We start from the raw sequence: 22521 nt of genomic DNA, 5'->3' as shown, positions 1-22521 counted from the left end.
CAGGAATGCAATTGAGTAATGAGATGGATTCAGCTGAACTAAACAACAAGAATCCTGCACAAAACAATCATTTAGGGGGGAAAAAAAACTCTGGAGAGGGAAACAGAACAGGCCCAAAGATCTCTGTTTTCACTAGGGAGTAATACAGTGTTTGACACAAAAACAATGAGAAGGCAAATGATAACAGGCTACTAGCCTGAGGGGAGAGTATGCAGCTTTCAAGGGAGCCAGGAGCAAAGATGCTTAACAAGAAGATATTGAAGTAAGGGATACACTTGCAAACAAGGGCTGCTATAGTAAGTAGATGCCTTCAGCTAAGAACACCCAAGTTATTGTGCCACAAAATAGTGTATAGAATAGTCGCATATCACTAGATTTTAGAGATGAACTCCTAAAGACAAGTGGAAACAGAAGCTCCATTTGGCAGGTTATTACTTATTAGTCCCTAAGAGAAGCATTGATGAAGCTCCTCAACCACCCATGTATAGCCTTCAACTCTAGCCACCAAACCAAAACTTCTACCTATCCTGCAAGTTTTTTTTTTTTTTTTTGTTATATTCATGTATGTCATATTGATAGTTCCTCCCCAGTTCCTAGATCCCACTACCAGCTTGGAGGGGATAAGTGGCTTGCTTGGCATATGTAACAAGAGTCTTAAACCATCTTCCACCATAGGTAAACGAGGTAGAAAAGAAAAAAGACCCAGAGAATTGGCCCCCTTAAGCCACTATCTTGACAAGGCGTGTTGATGATTTGTTTTTCAAGTCAAGAGCATCAAAAGGGATTTAACAAGCGTTGGTCATTACCAAGTTATTGCAACAAAAGAAAGCACAACAAAACACAAACAAGTTCACCCCATCACAAGTTAGCAAATACATTAATGCAACAAACCTGTTTCAACGAGTTCCAGTTGCAGGAAAGGGGCTTAATTCCCGAACAAAGTAATTCATAATTCTTTAGACTCAACAAACCTTAAAACGCGGATCAAACACTAACTTCGGCAGCTCCTTCTCCCATTTTGAGAATGGTGCCACTCCACGTTCCTTAAGCATCTCCTGTAAATTTCATGGGAAACAAGTGAGCACAAAAATAGTGTTTCAAGAGGGGAATGTCCGAGGAAGAAAAACTGCAATTATTAATGAAGTTTTATTTCAAAGCCACCCCCCACTTCCAAACAAAAAAAGAGAGCAAGAGAATTATATATTTTCCAATGAAATAAAAGTAACAAATTGTATACCTTAAACTGGATAATGCACTCCTCCTTTGATGGCCCATCATCTTCATCCTCAGAGTCCGTAGAGGAATCAGATATATTACCATCCCCATTAGCATCCTTCAGCTTATCTTTGCTAATCTCACTTGGCAAGCCCTTAGCTGCAGCTTCAACTACTCTTGAGCCATTTGATTCTGATGCTGCTGCTCCTGATGAAACTGAAACAGCAGCAGAAATGGCTGGAGCTCCGAATTCTTGCAGCTTTTTTTTTATCAAATCCAGAGCAGATGAGGCTCCCGGCACACTTAAAACTCTAAGAGCCGTGGCATCACGACCACCAGTATTAGCAGCAGGGGAACTCAAGCTAATTGGAGCAGATCCTTTTTCAGTCAAAGCACTAACTTGTGACACTGACATCGCATTTCCTTTTGATACTTCAGCTTCCTGGTTCTTTCTCAATTCTGTCACTTCACTAGGAATCTGCCAGCTGCTTAACTGATGGTGAAAAAAAGGGTAAAAAACAAAGAATATAAACAAAATCCAGGAAGTTTAAGAATTCAAATTGCATTCAACTATTTATTTTAACCATTTTTATTGCTTACATATGAAAGGTAGTGTTACAAATGGTATCAAAGTCAAGTTGAATCAACCTCAAGTTGCCTTGGAGATATAAAGGTGTTATTTGGGATCTGGCCCATTTCACAGGACCATGTAAAGATGAAATATGCAAGTCCCCTCTGGTATCTAAAACATCAGGCAGCTCTTTTGCTGCTGCTTATTTTCTCTCTATTTTTCCTCTCTCCTAGATAAACAAAAATTAACAGGATTTTTGAAAGCCTGTGATGCTTTGTGGCACTATTTAGCCTTCAGTTTGGTCCTTTTATCCTGCTAAATGTATTGTCCTCATTTCTAAAGCTAGTTTATAAACTATCACTCTATCATTCAGTGCTAAGTTTTTATTAGCCGCCAGACTCATGTTGTTTGTGTCGAATTTTCTGATGGTGATACATAAAGCAAATCATTGGTGATTGAGTCCTTATTTTAATTTTAATGCTTGATGACAATGTCACTCTGATTTGTTCTCCCTCTCTCAGCCCTCATGTTATCATCTGAGTGTAAAAGGAATTATTTTTCCTTTATGACTGCTCCATGATAGAATTAAAGACTAAGCTTCCCATACTTGGTGAGATTTCAACCAGCCTCATCACCCTCCCTGCATCACCTTCATGCCATATCAATTCAATGAAATTATAGGAAGATTCAAACTCTCGTTCATATAAAAACCTAGCAACAGCAAAGTTCCTGTTAAAGCATACTTGTAATCAACCACCAATAAGGGAATCCACTGAAGTCATCTCATTGAAGCTCATAATGAAAAGGGAGGTAAAGATTTTTTTGCAAAACATCAATCAAGGTCAGCAATACAAACCACCTCCACAAGTTAGATCTTAAGACCCAGAAGATCAAGCTTTAACTTTACTCCCTCCAACCCCAAACCCATAAGTGGTATTTATATTCTTCCCTGATTCCCCAACAAAAACATTCTTTCAAAATCCTAAATCCTACTGGTAATAACAAGGAATATTTGTAGGTGATGATCTAGCACATCCATTGCACCTGGAACATATTTAATAAATGTATTCTACTGCTTGATTTTCTAAATCAAGAGAATATTGCATGATCATGCTAAATTATACAAATATTACATCAGTTCAATTTCATAAATAACCTCCTACGGGGTACAATAACATCATTTAGATTTCATATAGTTTCATAGATATACAAACATGTAACAAAAGCCACCACAAACAAATTTTATTCCCATATACCATGCCTATCATTAGGAACTAGCTTTCAGGCAATATTAGCTTAGAAAAATTGAATGAAACAGCTCCATTGACATGGATAGACAAATGGCATATTCATGTTTACTACCATACCTTAGTTTTGTTGTTGTAGTAATATTTTTTGCCATCATTTGTTGTGATCAACACCCAATCTGTGCCGGCCAAATTTTCCCTGAAGACAAGAAAACATGAAAATCCAGTAATTAGCTTGAAAAAGAGAAAAAACCTCAAAAGATGACAAATATACTGGAAGTGATAGATATATGACACTACAACCCATTACCAAAATCTACGGATAGGATGGAGAACAGACTATCCCTCAAGTAAGCAGTTTAAGATTTTGCCAAATGACAAGTCTGTCAAATAAGAACTTAGATGCACCTGCACTTCTGTTTAATTTATTTATTATTATTATTATTCACGAGTAAAAGTGCACAAATTCTATAAATGAATACAACAATACTCAATGCTGTAAATGAATACAACAATTCTCAATGCTGAAAGATGCAATTTCTTATTGCTTATGATTCTATAAAGTAAGACTTCAACCAAAACAATCATATCAGAAAAGAGGGTACCAGAAGGAGAATTTAGAGAAAGACCAACTTTCAACAGTTGTATACAAGATTGCTTTCAGACTCAAATCATGCATCATTTTCATTGTAGTTCCAAGACATCATATAATAGCACCAACTTAAGGTCAGTAATCACCAACAAATTGCCTCAGTCATCGGGCCTAGAAGTAACTTCATGTAACATACATGTATATAAAGAATAAGAAAAAATGATAAATTCCTCAAGTTTTGTTTCTAGATAACAACTTAGGAGCGATATAGGAAAAGCCACTAAAAGCAAGACACTTACATTGAAACTGGAGTTGGTTGCACAGAAACCTTCTCCGGCTGCATCCAGAGTAAAACAAAACAGAAACTCAGTATCAATGAAGATTGCCATCAATAGTGAGGAGGTTAAAGAAAAGCAAATCATGATAGCAAAAAGAACCAGATGGGGACACTGTTTCAGACTCCAATACGAGATGTTAGCAAACAAACAGACAAGTTGATGGGAAAATGTCAAAAACAAATTCCCAAAACTGGAGAGGGAGGTCAACTTAAGAGCCCTAAAAGACCTACTCTATCATACAATTTTACTTGCTTGCATGTTCAAATTAACACGCTCACAATGTTACATGAACCCACAAATTTACCTGTTAGCTCATGGGTTATCTTCTTAGAATATTGACATTATTGTTTCCAAATCCTTGGAAGGAGAAAAGGATATCCCCAAACTTGAACGACAGTAAAGGAATTTCCCATAATTAACTGTTATCGTGCATACCTCCTTAAACCCTGGTGGTTTCTCATATGTTGATACTCCAGTTACAGCATTATAATAGTAAAACACTCCTGTGTCAGTCTTGTGTGCAGTCCACGCATGTGATGGTTCGCTAACAGCTGCATTGTCCCTGGTGCCACTGTGATGGAGATGGTTGTGGTTATCTGTGAAGCCCGGAAAAAAAAAATGGTGAAAAGAGTTCATTCCACGTAACTTCAGTGAGACAGACAACTCTTACAATGTAAATGCATCAGTAACCTAGCATGAAACCCTGAGCATACCAATTCCAGGAGGAGGTAATTCTGTCTGCATCCCTGGAGCACCAGGTAACTGATGAACTGAAGCAGAAGAAGACATGGGAATAGCATATGAATGTCCAACAGGAACAACCCCAGGAGGTTGAGAATCAGGCAACGAAACAGAAGGATAGGGCATGCCATGTCCAGGTGGAGGAAAGGATCCAGGAAAAGCAGCAGGATATGGCAAAAATGGTTGCCTAGGCATGCCTCCAATGGGTGGGGGATGCATCCAGAGAGCCTGTGGGGAAGCAGCCATGACAGGTAAAGATGGGTAGGTTGGGTAAGTTTGCTGCTGAACTGCATTTGAAGAGGGCATCGTAGGCATGATGGGTCTCTGAACTCCTAAAGGTAAAGAATCAACAGCTACAGACGGCTGGGTCATTGGTGCAGATGGTACCAATCCTTGGGGAGGAAGCGTGCCAGGAGTTCTGGGCAATCCAGGGGGCAAGTAAAAAGAAGCAGTAGCTGGTGTCTGTGAAGGTGTCGGACCCAGGTTAGAGGATAAAGATGTGTAAGAACTTGAAGGAGAATGAATGGAAAATGAAACAGACTGAGATGCAATTGGTGCCACTGATGGTGCACTGCCTTGGGCAGGTGATTTGTCCTGCATGAATCAAAGAGAATTAAAAAACTGAATTCTTGGACCATGACCAACCACCCAACCACTCCCCAGGGTTTCATGCAATGGCAAAACATCACCGTAGAATATATATAAAACAACACCATGACTACAGAAGCTTTTTTGAAAAAAAAACAAAAATAAAAATAAAAATCCTTCCATGTTCTATTTTCATACGAGTAGATGGCCATCATCACTGTCAGGATGAAGTCAAGGACAGTTTTATGCATTACTGGGATCAACTCCAATATATGAATTGTCTTCCACAAACACTACCACCTCTTTAGCTACCAAGGAATGGGTGCAAGTAGAAAGTCATCATAAAAAACACATTGTCTGTGCAAAATGCCCATCTCAAACTAAAATCATAACTCTCACCCTCAGAAACTATTGCACCATCAACAAGTCATATGCATGTAAATGAGAGCTAGGCTGGAAACAAAATTCTAAACAAAATAAAAGATAAAGAATTGAATTAACCACTCACAACAATGGATTGTACCTGTTGATTGCCAGGAAAACCAGGCCCGGTTTGAGGAATTTTATACGAAAAGGAAAGACCAACGGATGAAGCCGGGCCAGGAACGGGTACGGGCTGTCCCGGTGGATTAGAATTCAAAGCCTGCACGCATTGCACAAAATCTAACTATAACAAAAAAAATGCTGGCACTTAATTAATAGTAACTAAAAACGAGGCTGAAAGGGAATAGACGAATAAATACAGGTACTGACCGCACCGGAAGACATATTAGGAGTCACGTTGTAAGTAAATGTCGGAGCCGGAGATGAATAGCTACTGTGTGCATTATTACCAGCTGAATTCTCCGGTGGAGGGGTAGCTGATGCAACTCCTGATTCTGTGGCAGTTGGCGGCGGCTTTGCTTCTCGTTGCGGCAACCAAGCTGGCGATTCCATTATTTAATCTGCTATTGTAACAAAATGGGTGAGAATTCAAATACAGACTGCATTTAGGGTTTTTTATCCACTTTAATGAAGGTAAAGGGGAAGATAAAAATAACCTTTGAGGGAGTGACACTGGTAGGAGTAGAAGTAACAAATGCCAAACCCTAATTTTATTTTCCTTTGCATGAGACGAAGGAGGATGCTGGAGAGAGGTGGAGATGAGAGGGGTGGTGAAGTACTAAGAAGGGTTGTCGTATCGTCGAGTGGGAGAGGAAGATCGGGGGGTCGTTTTGGTGTTTGCTTTCTGGGGCGTTTTTGAAAGCGGAGCGCGTGCTGGAACCGAAATCGTGTGAATGCGCAGGGTTATTGTACTGTAATAGCCTTGCGGGCGGTGCTTCGTTGTAGATCAGTTAAGAAGATAATAATTGCTTTGAAAAACCGAAGTGTTGTTATTTTTGTCTACGATAAAATGTTTTAAATGAAGATTAAAAATCTGATAAGAGCATGAGGTAGAATTAATCAATCATCACGAATCTTAATAAATAAACAAATAAAAGTTAGTATGACTTCTTTACTCTAGGAGGTCAAGAGCGAATTAATTAGTCTATTTCAATAGCGATATAGTTAAAAAAAAATCCACACAATCATTGTTTAATCCTATACAAGATCCGCTGTTATTTTTTATTTTTTTTCTGGTTTGAAGCATGTATCAAAGGGCTATTTTATTAATTTATGATGTTTTAAAAAAATACATTATTAAATTTTTAATTAATTCAATATTAAAAACAAAATAAAACAAAAAAAATAAAAAACAAAAAAAGAAGAAAATTTTAAAAAATATAAAACCTAAAAAATTATGGAGGAAAAAATTAAAAAAACCAAAAAAAAAACATATAAAAAACTACAATATTTTTTGCACATGTTTTAGAGTATTTGTAATAAAAAGTAAAACAATAAAATAAGGAGTTATATATATAAAGCAGGGGAGTAAGCAATGCATTATATCAATAAAGATTAACATATAAAATTTACAATCTAAATAATAACTATAATCATAATAAATTAACCCCATTGAATAATCTGTTTCTTATCCTTTTTCTCCTTGTTTTAGTTGAGTTTAGGTTTTAATTGAGTTTAAATTAATCACAAACTTGATTACATTTAAAAGTAAATTAAAAGGTTATTAAAGAGTTAAATATAAAATTTAAAACATATATTGTATTATACTGGTTTTATTAAACTTTAATTAACAAAAAAATATACAATCCAGGTCAAAGACATAATTTAGATGTGATTTTTTTAAGCTAAATGATAAAAATATATATATATATTTCTAATTTTAAGTTCAGTAAAAAAAATAACAATAATAAAATGTAAATTGTATTTAAAAAAAATAAAAGGGGAAATGCATTAAATAATAAGGCTTGTATACCATCTTATCACATCAAAACTTTGATCAAAACTAATAACCAAATCAAGTCTTTTTTAAAAAAAATATTATATATTGAGATAATTTTAAAAAAAATGTCAAGAAGAAAAAAACCCATAAAGAGCTCCACACATCTTAGCCTTATATACATATAACCAATAACCAAATCAAGTCTTTAAAAAAAAAATTATATATTAAGATAATTTTTTAAAAAACTATATCAAGAAGAAAAAAACCCATAAAGAGCTCCGCACATATTAGCCTTTTTTTTATATATAACCAATAACCAAATCAAGTCTTTAAAAAAAAATATTATGTATTAAGATAAATTTTTTTAAAAAATGTCAAGAAGAAAAAAAGTCATAAAGAGCTCCGCATATCTTGGCCTTGTATGTATATATTTGTTTTAAAAAAATAAATAACTTACTGTTTACCCCTATTTTTCATATAAAAAAATATAACAACTTATTAGTTTTTTGACTATATTATGGACACCATGAAAGTGATTGAAAAATCAAGATAGACCTGTTTTACCCCCTAAAAATCAATGTAACTCATCCTAATTTTTAAAAAAAAAAACAATACTCAAGACACTCTTAAAAAACCTATAAACCAATTTATCAGCTCAAAAAACCCCAAAACAATTCTAAAACTTGAAATCAATTGATTTTAATATATTGTTTTTGGTAATATTAAAAATTTGAGCAACCACCATCAATATACAATTTTTAAATGGAACTCGTATATACCATGATAAATTAATTTGGTAGTTGAAATATACATAAATGATAATTTTGTTTCTACATTCGGATGCAAGAAAACTCTTTTACTCACAAACCAAGGCTTGAAAAACAATAAAAATAGAGTTTCATATCAAAATTGATTTTAGAAAAGCACAGGGGCTGAATAGTTCGAATTTTTTAATTTGGAGGACCAAGTTAAGCTATTCATGTCAACTTTAATATACATCATTTTTTTAGCACCCTTTCCATGTTGGTCCTATTTCTTTCAATTTTATCCATAGATAACAAATACAAGGTAATTGACTATTAACTTTGCAATTAAAAAACTCATTTGATAAAAATAAAGTTAAGAGGCAGAATAAAAAGAATTTAAAAAAATATTTTAATCCACAATGCATTCCAAATATGTAAACGGTGTCTAACACGGTTCAACATCACCTTTCACATGAGCTTTCATGTTGTGCAGTTGCTCATTATTTTTGCTGGAAAATTATTCTAACTTTTTTAACTGGAATTTTAGAATAGTCTACTGGGCTCTTATACCTGTATCTATAGGCCTGGTCATTATAAAATTCCGTCACTTATTTACTTTTCGCGTCACGTTGTGCAGGTGAGAGAGAAAAATGCACCAAACACTAGATTAAACCCATCATTTTGCCATGTTTCCATTTTAATCCTCTATTTTTAATCGTGTTTTTCTATAGCAAATTATAATGAATTAGTAATTAATTTGATGACAAAAGCAAGTCATTCAAGAGAGAAAAAGATGAAGAATCAAAATTTTTAAAAACATCCCATCTGATGTGTGTATGTGTGTACTGGGCGTGGAAGGCCTTCTAGCTTTATTTTGTTAATTTATTGAAGGCAAATCATTCACCGCAGATAGTGCACTACAATATGTTATATTTCGACTTCAGATCCCACTGCAGCGAGGGGAGGGAGGAGGATGAAGGGAAAGAAGAGATTCTTAAAACCATCTTTGAACCAGATATATAAATAAAAAAGATCTTAAACCACGAGCAGTGCGTCCAACGTTGAATGCAAAACCAGAAATGCCAATTATCAGGCCTAAGTATGACCAGGTGAATAAAAATTGGGTAAACATTACTCGCACCTAGAAGTTCAAGATGCCTCAATCTGTGGCAATATTTTGCAGTAGATTCGAATTGACCAGAGAACTACTAGTAGCATACCTGTTTACGACACTCGTCATCGCCCCAAGATGAACGAGGCAAAAACTGAGTGTTGGAGCCAAGAGGACCCCAAGAAACACAATTCTGAATAATTATCATTCTAATACAGCGCTGGTGCCTGACACTACCAAAAAGCGCGTGATTTTCACATAATAAAAAAAAGGTGCCGCGATGCTTTTCTTTGAATGGAAAAAAGTTTCAGTTATACTCGAATATGATACAGCACTCACAAAAAAAGTATATTATAACCTGACCTCTTAACAGAATAGGAGAAAGCGGGGAGACCAACATGTAGCAACCAGTAAATTCTACTAAGAGCCTAGTTCCTAACCAAGAAATAAAATGAGTTATCCAAAATTCAGTAAGTTATCTTCGGTCATTTGTTCTCCTTGATCCTGATTGGTATCTTCCAGAATCATTAGCGCTTCTATTTTTTGAATCCGTGTGCTTATCTTCCTTCGGATCTGGTTCAAACTTTTGCTTTCTCAATATCTCCTCAGCATATCGACGCCACAAAGTTTCCCTCTCTTTTCGAGGCATCTTGTTATACCTAGGATCAGGCTTTATAAGTCGTTTAGCTGTTGACCACGAATCAAGGACTGTTTTCCCATCTTCTGTCTTCTGGGCTGCTGCTTCAGCAGTTATAACTTCAGCTAACAAAGCTTTGAAATCATTTGTACATCGCTGGGATAACATAAAAGAAAAAAGGACAGATAAATGTGTCAAAAAGTGAGTCACGATCACAATATAGATCCACAAGTCAAATCCATTTGAGAATTATTACCTCATGCAGCATCTTCATGTGCTCCCGGAAGAGCTTCTCTGTCTCAGATGGATCTAAATCAGGATTTGTTGCACGTCTTTGTGGATCCTTCTCCAACTTTGGTTTTGACTCGGTCCAAGATGCCTAACAGTTAAGCCAAATGGTCAGCACTATAAAAGGAACAAAACAAACTCAAGCCCCATGCAACAATGTCCATGAAAAGTTTGGTCAGTTGCACATAAAATCTGAAGTGAACTTTTACTATCAGAATCTCAAAGACTTTGTCTAATTAGTCAAAGTATAGCAGCATTGTGGACTCCAGTATTCTGGGGCAAACATTAAAAGAAATAACCAGGAATGACATCCATTTTTAATTTAAATTGTAAGAATAGATTTACTAGCTGATGAAGAAATTGCATGGTCTATGATGCTTTCAGTGTTTAGCCAGCACCGCATCATACACAGGGATCAAAGGTATTATTTAAACTATTACTTTGGTGCGTCATTGGACCCATGCAGTCAACTAATTCAGCAAACCTTAGATGGAAAACATATGCAACAAATTCTTAAATTATCTTGGAATTGGTATGGATGATTTTTTGACATTGATATGTCTAGTACCACCAAGAATTTGATCAACAGTTATCAAAAACCAACCTGAGGGTCCTTGAGTGTTTCCACAAGCAAAGCTTGAAAAGATGCAACTGCTTCTTTCCTCCTAACTTTCACACGCACCCTTTCCATTTCTTGTTCTTCTCGTTCCTTCCGTTTTCGCAACTCTCGCTCCCTCTCCTTCAGCTTGCCCTGAACTGAGCTGGAAAGGAGCTGGACACATTTACACCACTCATATCAATATAAGTTTCCACATATTATTAAAAATTATCTGGAAGAAAAATGAATATTTCAATATTTGTTCCACATGCCCCACTAAAAAATCCAAGCCACTGTACCACGACTAGAAGAGATCAGAATACAAGTTCTATGGAACATATAAAATTATATGATGCATCTAGGCTTGTCTAATCAAACACGAACATTTTGGCCTGACTTCCTTTCTTCTTTTTCTTTTTCTTCTTCCTCTTTTTTTTTTTTTTTGAAAATAGAGTTGAAGAGCATGTTATTAGAAGAGAAGGAAATCATCCATACAATAAGAACAAGGAATTCAAATATTGGTGAAATCAAACACTTCCATGCACAAGGATACAAATTTCAAACAGCATGCATCTAGTCACCTTTAATATATCAACTTGTTTATCACCTACATCCTCATTGTTTTCTACCAATTTACCCTCTTTTACATAACAACAAACAGCAACTAGATTATGCTTGCCGCTTTACAATTGCTGTCAATAGATCAACATAAACTGGACGAGTCATTGTCTTGTTCGGGTACCATTTAAACAATGAGCCAGTTTCATAGATTTAAGGCTACTTAGTCAAAAGCCCCCTGAACTTTAGGTCAAATCCAACTTAAACCCTGACCTTTCAACTTTCTGATTTTGACCTCTTGTACTATCAGGTCAACACAATGTTGGACCTCGCTAGGTTTCTGTTCATTCAGTCCATTAGAAAGTATGTGAGGGGCACACGCAGACCTATTAAAACTGAACATGTGCAAACTGATTTAAGGAAAAAAATCAAAACTTATTGATTCAATAATAAGAAAATAAATTCTTTTTTTTTTGTAATTATAAAATATTCAGAAAACAAAAGGTATTTTTTATATAAAAAAAAAACTAAAAAGATAACATGTTTTAACTCTCCCTCTCATCACCATCTCCTTCTCTTCTCATGTCACTCTTATCTTATCCATCACCACCATGCCAAATAACTTGGAGCTGCTTCAATTGTGGCGTCAATCCTCTTCCTAGTCGTTGTTGAAGCTGACTCCTAATTACCCGGCATTGATGCTTTCCCTCACCAAAATTTGTTCAGTTACAGAGCTGACGAAAAGGAAATCCGGGTTTGAATGGGGATTCAAGAGGGTTTTGCATATGGGATGGGATCAAATATGAGTTTGGGTTTTTTCAAGATAAGGGAACAAAAAACCTGTGGTTTGATCATTTGAGGGTAATTTTTTATTGCCAGGAATTTGAGATTTGTTCCTTTTGATAAATAAAAAATAAAATTGTTAAAATGGGTATCTGGTATTCTAGATAGGTTTTCAAGGAAGTTTGTTTTAGGACAGGACAGTTGAGCTTTTTTTTATTTCTTTAAATTTGTTTACACCTGTCAAGTTGTAGCAGGTTATGAGGTTTTTTTTTATTTTGGAAAGTTATGAAAGGGAAAGGAGATCGCACATCCCTCACGTGCATGTAACAGAGAATAATGAACAGGGGTTGGTGACCAATTAGCCTGGATTTAAACTATTCCTATTTTCCAAAAGCACAACACAGTCAAACAACAATTGCAATAATTACTGAGACTATAGTCAAGAATGAAAGAGTAAGCAGTTTCCAAGATGAGCACACCCAACAGTCTATACCTGCTCCTCTGTTTTGCCTCTTGCATCTCGCTCTGCTTCCTCTGCAGCTTTTAATTCATACAGATACTCGTTGAAGAAAACCTCTCTATCCTCATGCTTTACAGATTTGTATCTGGGGTCATTCCTTAGACTATCCTTGACCTACAATTAGCACAAATTAACATCAGTAAAAGATTATATATCAAAATTTATCTGATTGCACAGACATCTGCGTTAATTTAATTTGTAAAAACCCAGAATCATCCCCAAAGAATCACTATCTCAGCTGTGTGGTCCAAATGCAAAAATTAACCATATTTCCCACTAATCATTGCTTATGCTGGTTTACTTTCTTCCAATATGACAAAGTTAAAGACATTCTTTTACCCAAAACAACTTTTCAGTTCATCATGTCCAAATAAGTATTGAATAAGTAAATTTCCATCTCATTCTCCACAGGAAAGTCCTCTGCATCCTACATATCAGTCCATCCAACTATAGTTATACATAACAGCATTCAAGATCCTACAAACTAGACAAAAATCTAACAACACCCTAGACACATCTTGTTGAAACTAGACATCACATTAAACCTCACTCCAATATAACATACCCTGGACCAACGTGAACTAACAGTTATGTCTCCTTTATCTCGAAGCATAGACTTGAAACTGGCAGCAGCACAAGCACGTTCAGCTTGAGCCTTTTCCTGTGCTGCCTTCTTCAAAAGATGAATCCTTTCAAAAAAAAAAAAATCATCAATCAGTGTCATACAAAGAATGTCGAAAACCTAAGGACATTTTCCATGTAATTACAAAGAGCTTTAAGGACTGAAGGGGACCCGAAGTTACTCTAAAACTCTGGTCATAGCCTACCATCCACACACACACACATGCTGGTATAAAGGAGGTATGAAAACAAAACACTTTGTCTGCTAGAAAACCAAATACATAAATCTGTAAGGATAGGAGTAAAACAGATTATGCAGAAAAAAGCTCTGCAGAGTATCTTGCACCATATATTGCAGAGATACTGACATAGGACATGAATCTGAACAATAAGACACATAACACCCCTTCAACAAAAGCTGAAATATCAAGAATATGGGATCTAAGTCATAGGGTTAAGAGCACTAGAGCAGTATACCATCAATATCTATCAAGCATACATGGTTGATCATTGCCTGGGTGTTCTACAGAACCCCAGGTTGTAAAGCAAGTAATGGACATTCCAAAAGTCACATGATGCAGCATTGGAAGAGCAGGGCCAAATGAGTACATAAAAAAAAGTCATAACAATCTCCAAGCTGGATCTTCTTTCTCTAGTTCATTAAAAAACAGCTGAAAAAAAAGTATTTTTTGAACCGTGTATCAACTACCATGGCCAACTATTCTGCGTAGAATTTTATATATATATATATATATATATGGCCAATTAAAAATCTAAACTAAAAAGCACAATGAAATTAAAAGTCACAAAGTAAACAATAACTATTATAAGAACAGCAAAATTGAGGGCAAATATACACATATCCGTATGGTAAAAGAATGAAGATAATGAAGGAAAGAGATTGTCAACTAAACCAAATAAATTTCAATCTAGAGATCAAAATTTAAGTTAAGTGACTTTGAAATTCAATTTACAAATTGATGGCACATTGACATTCACACTCAGTGCAACCATCAGCCATACCAAGCATGGGGCAAACACCATAGGGATGGATTCTATGAATTAGGGTCCAACTAGACTTCACTGATGGACATCCCCTAAGTGGTTCAAATATGACACAAAACACTTGAAGGTGCCTGATAGACTGTAGGTGTCTACTGCAAAAAGAACACATCCAAGTTGCTGAAAAAAATATCATGACATTTTATCATATAATACCTTTCATTTAATAAATGCTCTCGATCTTTGCGGTCCAAGGCTTCGAACCTTAGATCATTGCCCCATTTCTTTCTGAAAGTTTGATAATCAGTGTTGTGATCAATGTCCTGAAAATCAAAATCTTGTTGATAAATAATTTGCAATCTCCATAGTTTCAAAGCTGGAGAGAGTTTGAAAAAATCATAGGAAAAAAAGGCAATTAAATTGAAGGTGATCCAGGAAACCTCTGATGCTTCCTCCAGCAACTGCTTGAATCCCTCCACTGCAGCCTTCTGAGCTGCTCGCTTTTCCTTGCGTTTCTCCTCAGCACGTGTTTTAACATAGTGTTCAAACAAAGATCTTCTTGCAGAATGGCTTGGAATAGCCTGAAAGAGATCAGAGCAAATAAGAAACAAAGCAACAAATTAACTTCTGCATATACCATAACCAGAGATGTGATTCAGAGAAGAGATGCATGATGTTGCAATAAAAAACGCAGAAGCTACATCAAGCAGAGTGTTCATGAACTACAACCCCTTTGGTGTATGCAAACTGCATGCATGCAGCATGGAAAGGGAACTACTTTCTAAAATAAACAGTTAAAACACATCAGCATGGGAACAGATTATCTTCAGCACAATTGCCCCTCTCCTCCAGCTACTAGTCATAACTACAAAGGACAAATATGGAAGAAAAGAACAGACAACCTGTTAAATGTTCAAGATAACTTCAAGGTCCTTAATCTTTATAAAAACATTGATCCCATCTTAGTACACAGTGCCAGAAGTTGCATCAGCATACTCATAAAACACCAGGAAAATGAAACAAATAAGAAGATCTTGGTGATGCCATTTTTCTATGATTAAGTTTTATCTACATGGAGGAGCACTGAGCAGGAATGCAATTGAGTAATGAGATGGATTCAGCTGAACTAAACAACAAGAATCCTGCACAAAACAATCATTTAGGGGAAAAAAAAAACTCTGGAGAGGGAAACAGAACAGGCCCAAAGATCTCTGTTTTCACTAGGGAGTAATACAGTGTTTGACACAAAAACAATGAGAAGGCAAATGATAACAGGCTACTAGCCTGAGGGGAGAGTATGCAGCTTTCAAGGGAGCCAGGAGCAAAGATGCTTAACAAGAAGATATTGAAGTAAGGGATACACTTGCAAACAAGGGCTGCTATAGTAAGTAGATGCCTTCAGCTAAGAACACCCAAGTTATTGTGCCACAAAATAGTGTATAGAATAGTCGCATATCACTAGATTTTAGAGATGAACTCCTAAAGACAAGTGGAAACAGAAGCTCCATTTGGCAGGTTATTACTTATTAGTCCCTAAGAGAAGCATTGATGAAGCTCCTCAACCACCCATGTATAGCCTTCAACTCTAGCCACCAAACCAAAACTTCTACCTATCCTGCAAGTTTTTTTTTTTTTTTTTGTTATATTCATGTATGTCATATTGATAGTTCCTCCCCAGTTCCTAGATCCCACTACCAGCTTGGAGGGGATAAGTGGCTTGCTTGGCATATGTAACAAGAGTCTTAAACCATCTTCCACCATAGGTAAACGAGGTAGAAAAGAAAAAAGACCCAGAGAATTGGCCCCCTTAAGCCACTATCTTGACAAGGCGTGTTGATGATTTGTTTTTCAAGTCAAGAGCATCAAAAGGGATTTAACAAGCGTTGGTCATTACCAAGTTATTGCAACAAAAGAAAGCACAACAAAACACAAACAAGTTCACCCCATCACAAGTTAGCAAATACATTAATGCAACAAACCTGTTTCAACGAGTTCCAGTTGCAGGAAAGGGGCTTAATTCCCGAACAAAGTAATTCATAATTCTTTAGACTCAACAAACCTTAAAACGCGGATCAAACACTAACTTCGGCAGCTCCTTCTCCCATTTTGAGAATGGTGCCACTCCACGTTCCTTAAGCATCTCCTGTAAATTTCATGGGAAACAAGTGAGCACAAAAATAGTGTTTCAAGAGGGAAAATAAAAATGTCCGAGGAAGAAAAACTGCAATTATTAATGAAGTTTTATTTCAAAGCCACCCCCCACTTCCAAACAAAAAAAGAGAGCAAGAGAATTATATATTTTCCAATGAAATAAAAGTAACAAATTGTATACCTTAAACTGGATAATGCACTCCTCCTTTGATGGCCCATCATCTTCATCCTCAGAGTCCGTAGAGGAATCAGATATATTACCATCCCCATTAGCATCCTTCAGCTTATCTTTGCTAATCTCACTTGGCAAGCCCTTAGCTGCAGCTTCAACTACTCTTGAGCCATTTGATTCTGATGCTGCTGCTCCTGATGAAACTGAAACAGCAGCAGAAATGGCTGGAGCTCCGAATTCTTGCAGCTTTTTTTTTATCAAATCCAGAGCAGATGAGGCTCCCGGCACACTTAAAACTCTAAGAGCCGTGGCATCACGACCACCAGTATTAGCAGCAGGGGAACTCAAGCTAATTGGAGCAGATCCTTTTTCAGTCAAAGCACTAACTTGTGACACTGACATCGCATTTCCTTTTGATACTTCAGCTTCCTGGTTCTTTCTCAATTCTGTCACTTCACTAGGAATCTGCCAGCTGCTTAACTGATGGTGAAAAAAAGGGTAAAAAACAAAGAATATAAACAAAATCCAGGAAGTTTAAGAATTCAAATTGCATTCAACTATTTATTTTAACCATTTTTATTGCTTACATATGAAAGGTAGTGTTACAAATGGTATCAAAGTCAAGTTGAATCAACCTCAAGTTGCCTTGGAGATATAAAGGTGTTATTTGGGATCTGGCCCATTTCACAGGACCATGTAAAGATGAAATATGCAAGTCCCCTCTGGTATCTAAAACATCAGGCAGCTCTTTTGCTGCTGCTTATTTTCTCTCTATTTTTCCTCTCTCCTAGATAAACAAAAATTAACAGGATTTTTGAAAGCCTGTGATGCTTTGTGGCACTATTTAGCCTTCAGTTTGGTCCTTTTATCCTGCTAAATGTATTGTCCTCATTTCTAAAGCTAGTTTATAAACTATCACTCTATCATTCAGTGCTAAGTTTTTATTAGCCGCCAGACTCATGTTGTTTGTGTCGAATTTTCTGATGGTGATACATAAAGCAAATCATTGGTGATTGAGTCCTTATTTTAATTTTAATGCTTGATGACAATGTCACTCTGATTTGTTCTCCCTCTCTCAGCCCTCATGTTATCATCTGAGTGTAAAAGGAATTATTTTTCCTTTATGACTGCTCCATGATAGAATTAAAGACTAAGCTTCCCATACTTGGTGAGATTTCAACCAGCCTCATCACCCTCCCTGCATCACCTTCATGCCATATCAATTCAATGAAATTATAGGAAGATTCAAACTCTCGTTCATATAAAAACCTAGCAACAGCAAAGTTCCTGTTAAAGCATACTTGTAATCAACCACCAATAAGGGAATCCACTGAAGTCATCTCATTGAAGCTCATAATGAAAAGGGAGGTAAAGATTTTTTTGCAAAACATCAATCAAGGTCAGCAATACAAACCACCTCCACAAGTTAGATCTTAAGACCCAGAAGATCAAGCTTTAACTTTACTCCCTCCAACCCCAAACCCATAAGTGGTATTTATATTCTTCCCTGATTCCCCAACAAAAACATTCTTTCAAAATCCTAAATCCTACTGGTAATAACAAGGAATATTTGTAGGTGATGATCTAGCACATCCATTGCACCTGGAACATATTTAATAAATGTATTCTACTGCTTGATTTTCTAAATCAAGACAATATTGCATGATCATGCTAAATTATACAAATATTACATCAGTTCAATTTCATAAATAACCTCCTACGGGGTACAATAACATCATTTAGATTTCATATAGTTTCATAGATATACAAACATGTAACAAAAGCCACCACAAACAAATTTTATTCCCATATACCATGCCTATCATTAGGAACTAGCTTTCAGGCAATATTAGCTTAGAAAAATTGAATGAAACAGCTCCATTGACATGGATAGACAAATGGCATATTCATGTTTACTACCATACCTTAGTTTTGTTGTTGTAGTAATATTTTTTGCCATCATTTGTTGTGATCAACACCCAATCTGTGCCGGCCAAATTTTCCCTGAAGACAAGAAAACATGAAAATCCAGTAATTAGCTTGAAAAAGAGAAAAAACCTCAAAAGATGACAAATATACTGGAAGTGATAGATATATGACACTACAACCCATTACCAAAATCTACGGATAGGATGGAGAACAGACTATCCCTCAAGTAAGCATTTTAAGATTTTGCCAAATGACAAGTCTGTCAAATAAGAACTTAGATGCACCTGCACTTCTGTTTAATTTATTTATTATTATTATTATTCACGAGTAAAAGTGCACAAATTCTATAAATGAATACAACAATACTCAATGCTGTAAATGAATACAACAATTCTCAATGCTGAAAGATGCAATTTCTTATTGCTTATGATTCTATAAAGTAAGACTTCAACCAAAACAATCATATCAGAAAAGAGGGTACCAGAAGGAGAATTTAGAGAAAGACCAACTTTCAACAGTTGTATACAAGATTGCTTTCAGACTCAAATCATGCATCATTTTCATTGTAGTTCCAAGACATCATATAATAGCACCAACTTAAGGTCAGTAATCACCAACAAATTGCCTCAGTCATCGGGCCTAGAAGTAACTTCATGTAACATACATGTATATAAAGAATAAGAAAAAATGATAAATTCCTCAAGTTTTGTTTCTAGATAACAACTTAGGAGCGATATAGGAAAAGCCACTAAAAGCAAGACACTTACATTGAAACTGGAGTTGGTTGCACAGAAACCTTCTCCGGCTGCATCCAGAGTAAAACAAAACAGAAACTCAGTATCAATGAAGATTGCCATCAATAGTGAGGAGGTTAAAGAAAAGCAAATCATGATAGCAAAAAGAACCAGATGGGGACACTGTTTCAGACTCCAATACGAGATGTTAGCAAACAAACAGACAAGTTGATGGGAAAATGTCAAAAACAAATTCCCAAAACTGGAGAGGGAGGTCAACTTAAGAGCCCTAAAAGACCTACTCTATCATACAATTTTACTTGCTTGCATGTTCAAATTAACACGCTCACAATGTTACATGAACCCACAAATTTACCTGTTAGCTCATGGGTTATCTTCTTAGAATATTGACATTATTGTTTCCAAATCCTTGGAAGGAGAAAAGGATATCCCCAAACTTGAACGACAGTAAAGGAATTTCCCATAATTAACTGTTATCGTGCATACCTCCTTAAACCCTGGTGGTTTCTCATATGTTGATACTCCAGTTACAGCATTATAATAGTAAAACACTCCTGTGTCAGTCTTGTGTGCAGTCCACGCATGTGATGGTTCGCTAACAGCTGCATTGTCCCTGGTGCCACTGTGATGGAGATGGTTGTGGTTATCTGTGAAGCCCGGAAAAAAAAAATGGTGAAAAGAGTTCATTCCACGTAACTTCAGTGAGACAGACAACTCTTACAATGTAAATGCATCAGTAACCTAGCATGAAACCCTGAGCATACCAATTCCAGGAGGAGGTAATTCTGTCTGCATCCCTGGAGCACCAGGTAACTGATGAACTGAAGCAGAAGAAGACATGGGAATAGCATATGAATGTCCAACAGGAACAACCCCAGGAGGTTGAGAATCAGGCAACGAAACAGAAGGATAGGGCATGCCATGTCCAGGTGGAGGAAAGGATCCAGGAAAAGCAGCAGGATATGGCAAAAATGGTTGCCTAGGCATGCCTCCAATGGGTGGGGGATGCATCCAGAGAGCCTGTGGGGAAGCAGCCATGACAGGTAAAGATGGGTAGGTTGGGTAAGTTTGCTGCTGAACTGCATTTGAAGAGGGCATCGTAGGCATGATGGGTCTCTGAACTCCTAAAGGTAAAGAATCAACAGCTACAGACGGCTGGGTCATTGGTGCAGATGGTACCAATCCTTGGGGAGGAAGCGTGCCAGGAGTTCTGGGCAATCCAGGGGGCAAGTAAAAAGAAGCAGTAGCTGGTGTCTGTGAAGGTGTCGGACCCAGGTTAGAGGATAAAGATGTGTAAGAACTTGAAGGAGAATGAATGGAAAATGAAACAGACTGAGATGCAATTGGTGCCACTGATGGTGCACTGCCTTGGGCAGGTGATTTGTCCTGCATGAATCAAAGAGAATTAAAAAACTGAATTCTTGGACCATGACCAACCACCCAACCACTCCCCAGGGTTTCATGCAATGGCAAAACATCACCGTAGAATATATATAAAACAACACCATGACTACAGAAGCTTTTTTGAAAAAAAAACAAAAATAAAAATAAAAATCCTTCCATGTTCTATTTTCATACGAGTAGATGGCCATCATCACTGTCAGGATGAAGTCAAGGACAGTTTTATGCATTACTGGGATCAACTCCAATATATGAATTGTCTTCCACAAACACTACCACCTCTTTAGCTACCAAGGAATGGGTGCAAGTAGAAAGTCATCATAAAAAACACATTGTCTGTGCAAAATGCCCATCTCAAACTAAAATCATAACTCTCACCCTCAGAAACTATTGCACCATCAACAAGTCATATGCATGTAAATGAGAGCTAGGCTGGAAACAAAATTCTAAACAAAATAAAAGATAAAGAATTGAATTAACCACTCACAACAATGGATTGTACCTGTTGATTGCCAGGAAAACCAGGCCCGGTTTGAGGAATTTTATACGAAAAGGAAAGACCAACGGATGAAGCCGGGCCAGGAACGGGTACGGGCTGTCCCGGTGGATTAGAATTCAAAGCCTGCACGCATTGCACAAAATCTAACTATAACAAAAAAAATGCTGGCACTTAATTAATAGTAACTAAAAACGAGGCTGAAAGGGAATAGACAAATAAATACAGGTACTGACCGCACCGGAAGACATATTAGGAGTCACGTTGTAAGTAAATGTCGGAGCCGGAGATGAATAGCTACTGTGTGCATTATTACCAGCTGAATTCTCCGGTGGAGGGGTAGCTGATGCAACTCCTGATTCTGTGGCAGTTGGCGGCGGCTTTGCTTCTCGTTGCGGCAACCAAGCTGGCGATTCCATTATTTAATCTGCTATTGTAACAAAATGGATGAGAATTCAAATACAGACTGCATTTAGGGTTTTTTATCCACTTTAATGAAGGTAAAGGGGAAGATAAAAATAACCTTTGAGGGAGTGACACTGGCAGGAGTAGAAGTAACAAATGCCAAACCCTAATTTTATTTTCCTTTGCATGAGACGAAGGAGGATGCTGGAGAGAGGTGGAGATGAGAGGGGTGGTGAAGTACTAAGAAGGGTTGTCGTATCGTCGAGTGGGAGAGGAAGATCGGGGGGTCGTTTTGGTGTTTGCTTTCTGGGGCGTTTTTGAAAGCGGAGCGCGTGCTGGAACCGAAATCGTGTGAATGCGCAGGGTTATTGTACTGTAATAGCCTTGCGGGCGGTGCTTCGTTGTAGATCAGTTAAGAAGATAATAATTGCTTTGAAAAACCGAAGTGTTGTTATTTTTGTCTACGATAAAATGTTTTAAATGAAGATTAAAAATCTGATAAGAGCATGAGGTAGAATTAATCAATCATCACGAATCTTAATAAATAAACAAATAAAAGTTAGTATGACTTCTTTACTCTAGGAGGTCAAGAGCGAATTAATTAGTCTATTTCAATAGCGATATAGTTAAAAAAAAATCCACACAATCATTGTTTAATCCTATACAAGATCCGCTGTTATTTTTTATTTTTTTTCTGGTTTGAAGCATGTATCAAAGGGCTATTTTATTAATT

The 22521-nt window shown here is 36.7% G+C and overlaps 2 protein-coding genes across 6 annotated transcripts in view; both read right to left on the bottom strand.

The window, feature by feature from the left end:
* The window catches only part of LOC105117662 (pre-mRNA-processing protein 40C-like), a 12489-nt gene extending 5847 nt beyond the window's left edge, over positions 1 to 6642 (bottom strand). The window contains exons 1-9 of one of the 3 annotated variants that reach the window (XM_011015411.1): positions 6333 to 6642; positions 6046 to 6236; positions 5816 to 5959; positions 4677 to 5298; positions 4399 to 4559; positions 3925 to 3962; positions 3154 to 3232; positions 1238 to 1708; positions 972 to 1055 (exon numbers count right to left, since the gene is read on the bottom strand). In XM_011015411.1, the coding sequence (XP_011013713.1) occupies positions 972 to 1055; positions 1238 to 1708; positions 3154 to 3232; positions 3925 to 3962; positions 4399 to 4559; positions 4677 to 5298; positions 5816 to 5959; positions 6046 to 6228 (1782 nt within the window). In that variant the 5' untranslated portion in view covers positions 6229 to 6236; positions 6333 to 6642. Of the gene's footprint in view, positions 1 to 971; positions 1056 to 1237; positions 1709 to 3153; positions 3233 to 3924; positions 3963 to 4398; positions 4560 to 4676; positions 5299 to 5800; positions 5960 to 6045; positions 6237 to 6332 lie in introns of all 3 variants that reach the window. The other 2 variants (XM_011015403.1, XM_011015414.1) reach the window with 2 other exon arrangements.
* Positions 6643 to 9723: 3081 nt separating this feature from the next.
* PRP40C (pre-mRNA-processing protein 40C) lies at positions 9724 to 22216 on the bottom strand. 3 transcript variants are annotated; one of them, XM_011015377.1, is made up of 16 exons: positions 21907 to 22216; positions 21620 to 21810; positions 21375 to 21533; positions 20251 to 20872; positions 19973 to 20133; positions 19499 to 19536; positions 18728 to 18806; positions 16812 to 17282; positions 16539 to 16622; positions 14920 to 15060; positions 14696 to 14802; positions 13422 to 13545; positions 12830 to 12970; positions 11002 to 11169; positions 10366 to 10488; positions 9724 to 10265 (listed from the first exon to the last, which is right to left on the bottom strand). In XM_011015377.1, exons 2-16 carry the CDS (start codon positions 21800 to 21802, stop codon positions 9948 to 9950), a joined length of 2919 nt encoding a protein of 972 aa, XP_011013679.1. In that variant the 5' UTR covers positions 21803 to 21810; positions 21907 to 22216; the 3' UTR covers positions 9724 to 9947. The 3 variants fall into 3 exon arrangements, with proteins under 3 accessions (XP_011013679.1, XP_011013685.1, XP_011013692.1); XM_011015383.1 differs by having other exon boundaries at positions 21390 to 21533; XM_011015390.1 differs by having other exon boundaries at positions 21375 to 21509; positions 21907 to 22215.
* Between the last annotated feature and the right edge of the window lie 305 nt (positions 22217 to 22521).

The sequence above is a fragment of the Populus euphratica genome, unplaced genomic scaffold (assembly GCF_000495115.2).
Source record: "Populus euphratica unplaced genomic scaffold, PopEup_1.0 scaffold5.1, whole genome shotgun sequence".
NCBI classification, from domain to species: Eukaryota; Viridiplantae; Streptophyta; class Magnoliopsida; order Malpighiales; family Salicaceae; genus Populus; species Populus euphratica.
This window is presented reverse-complemented; position numbering and strand designations above follow the sequence as displayed.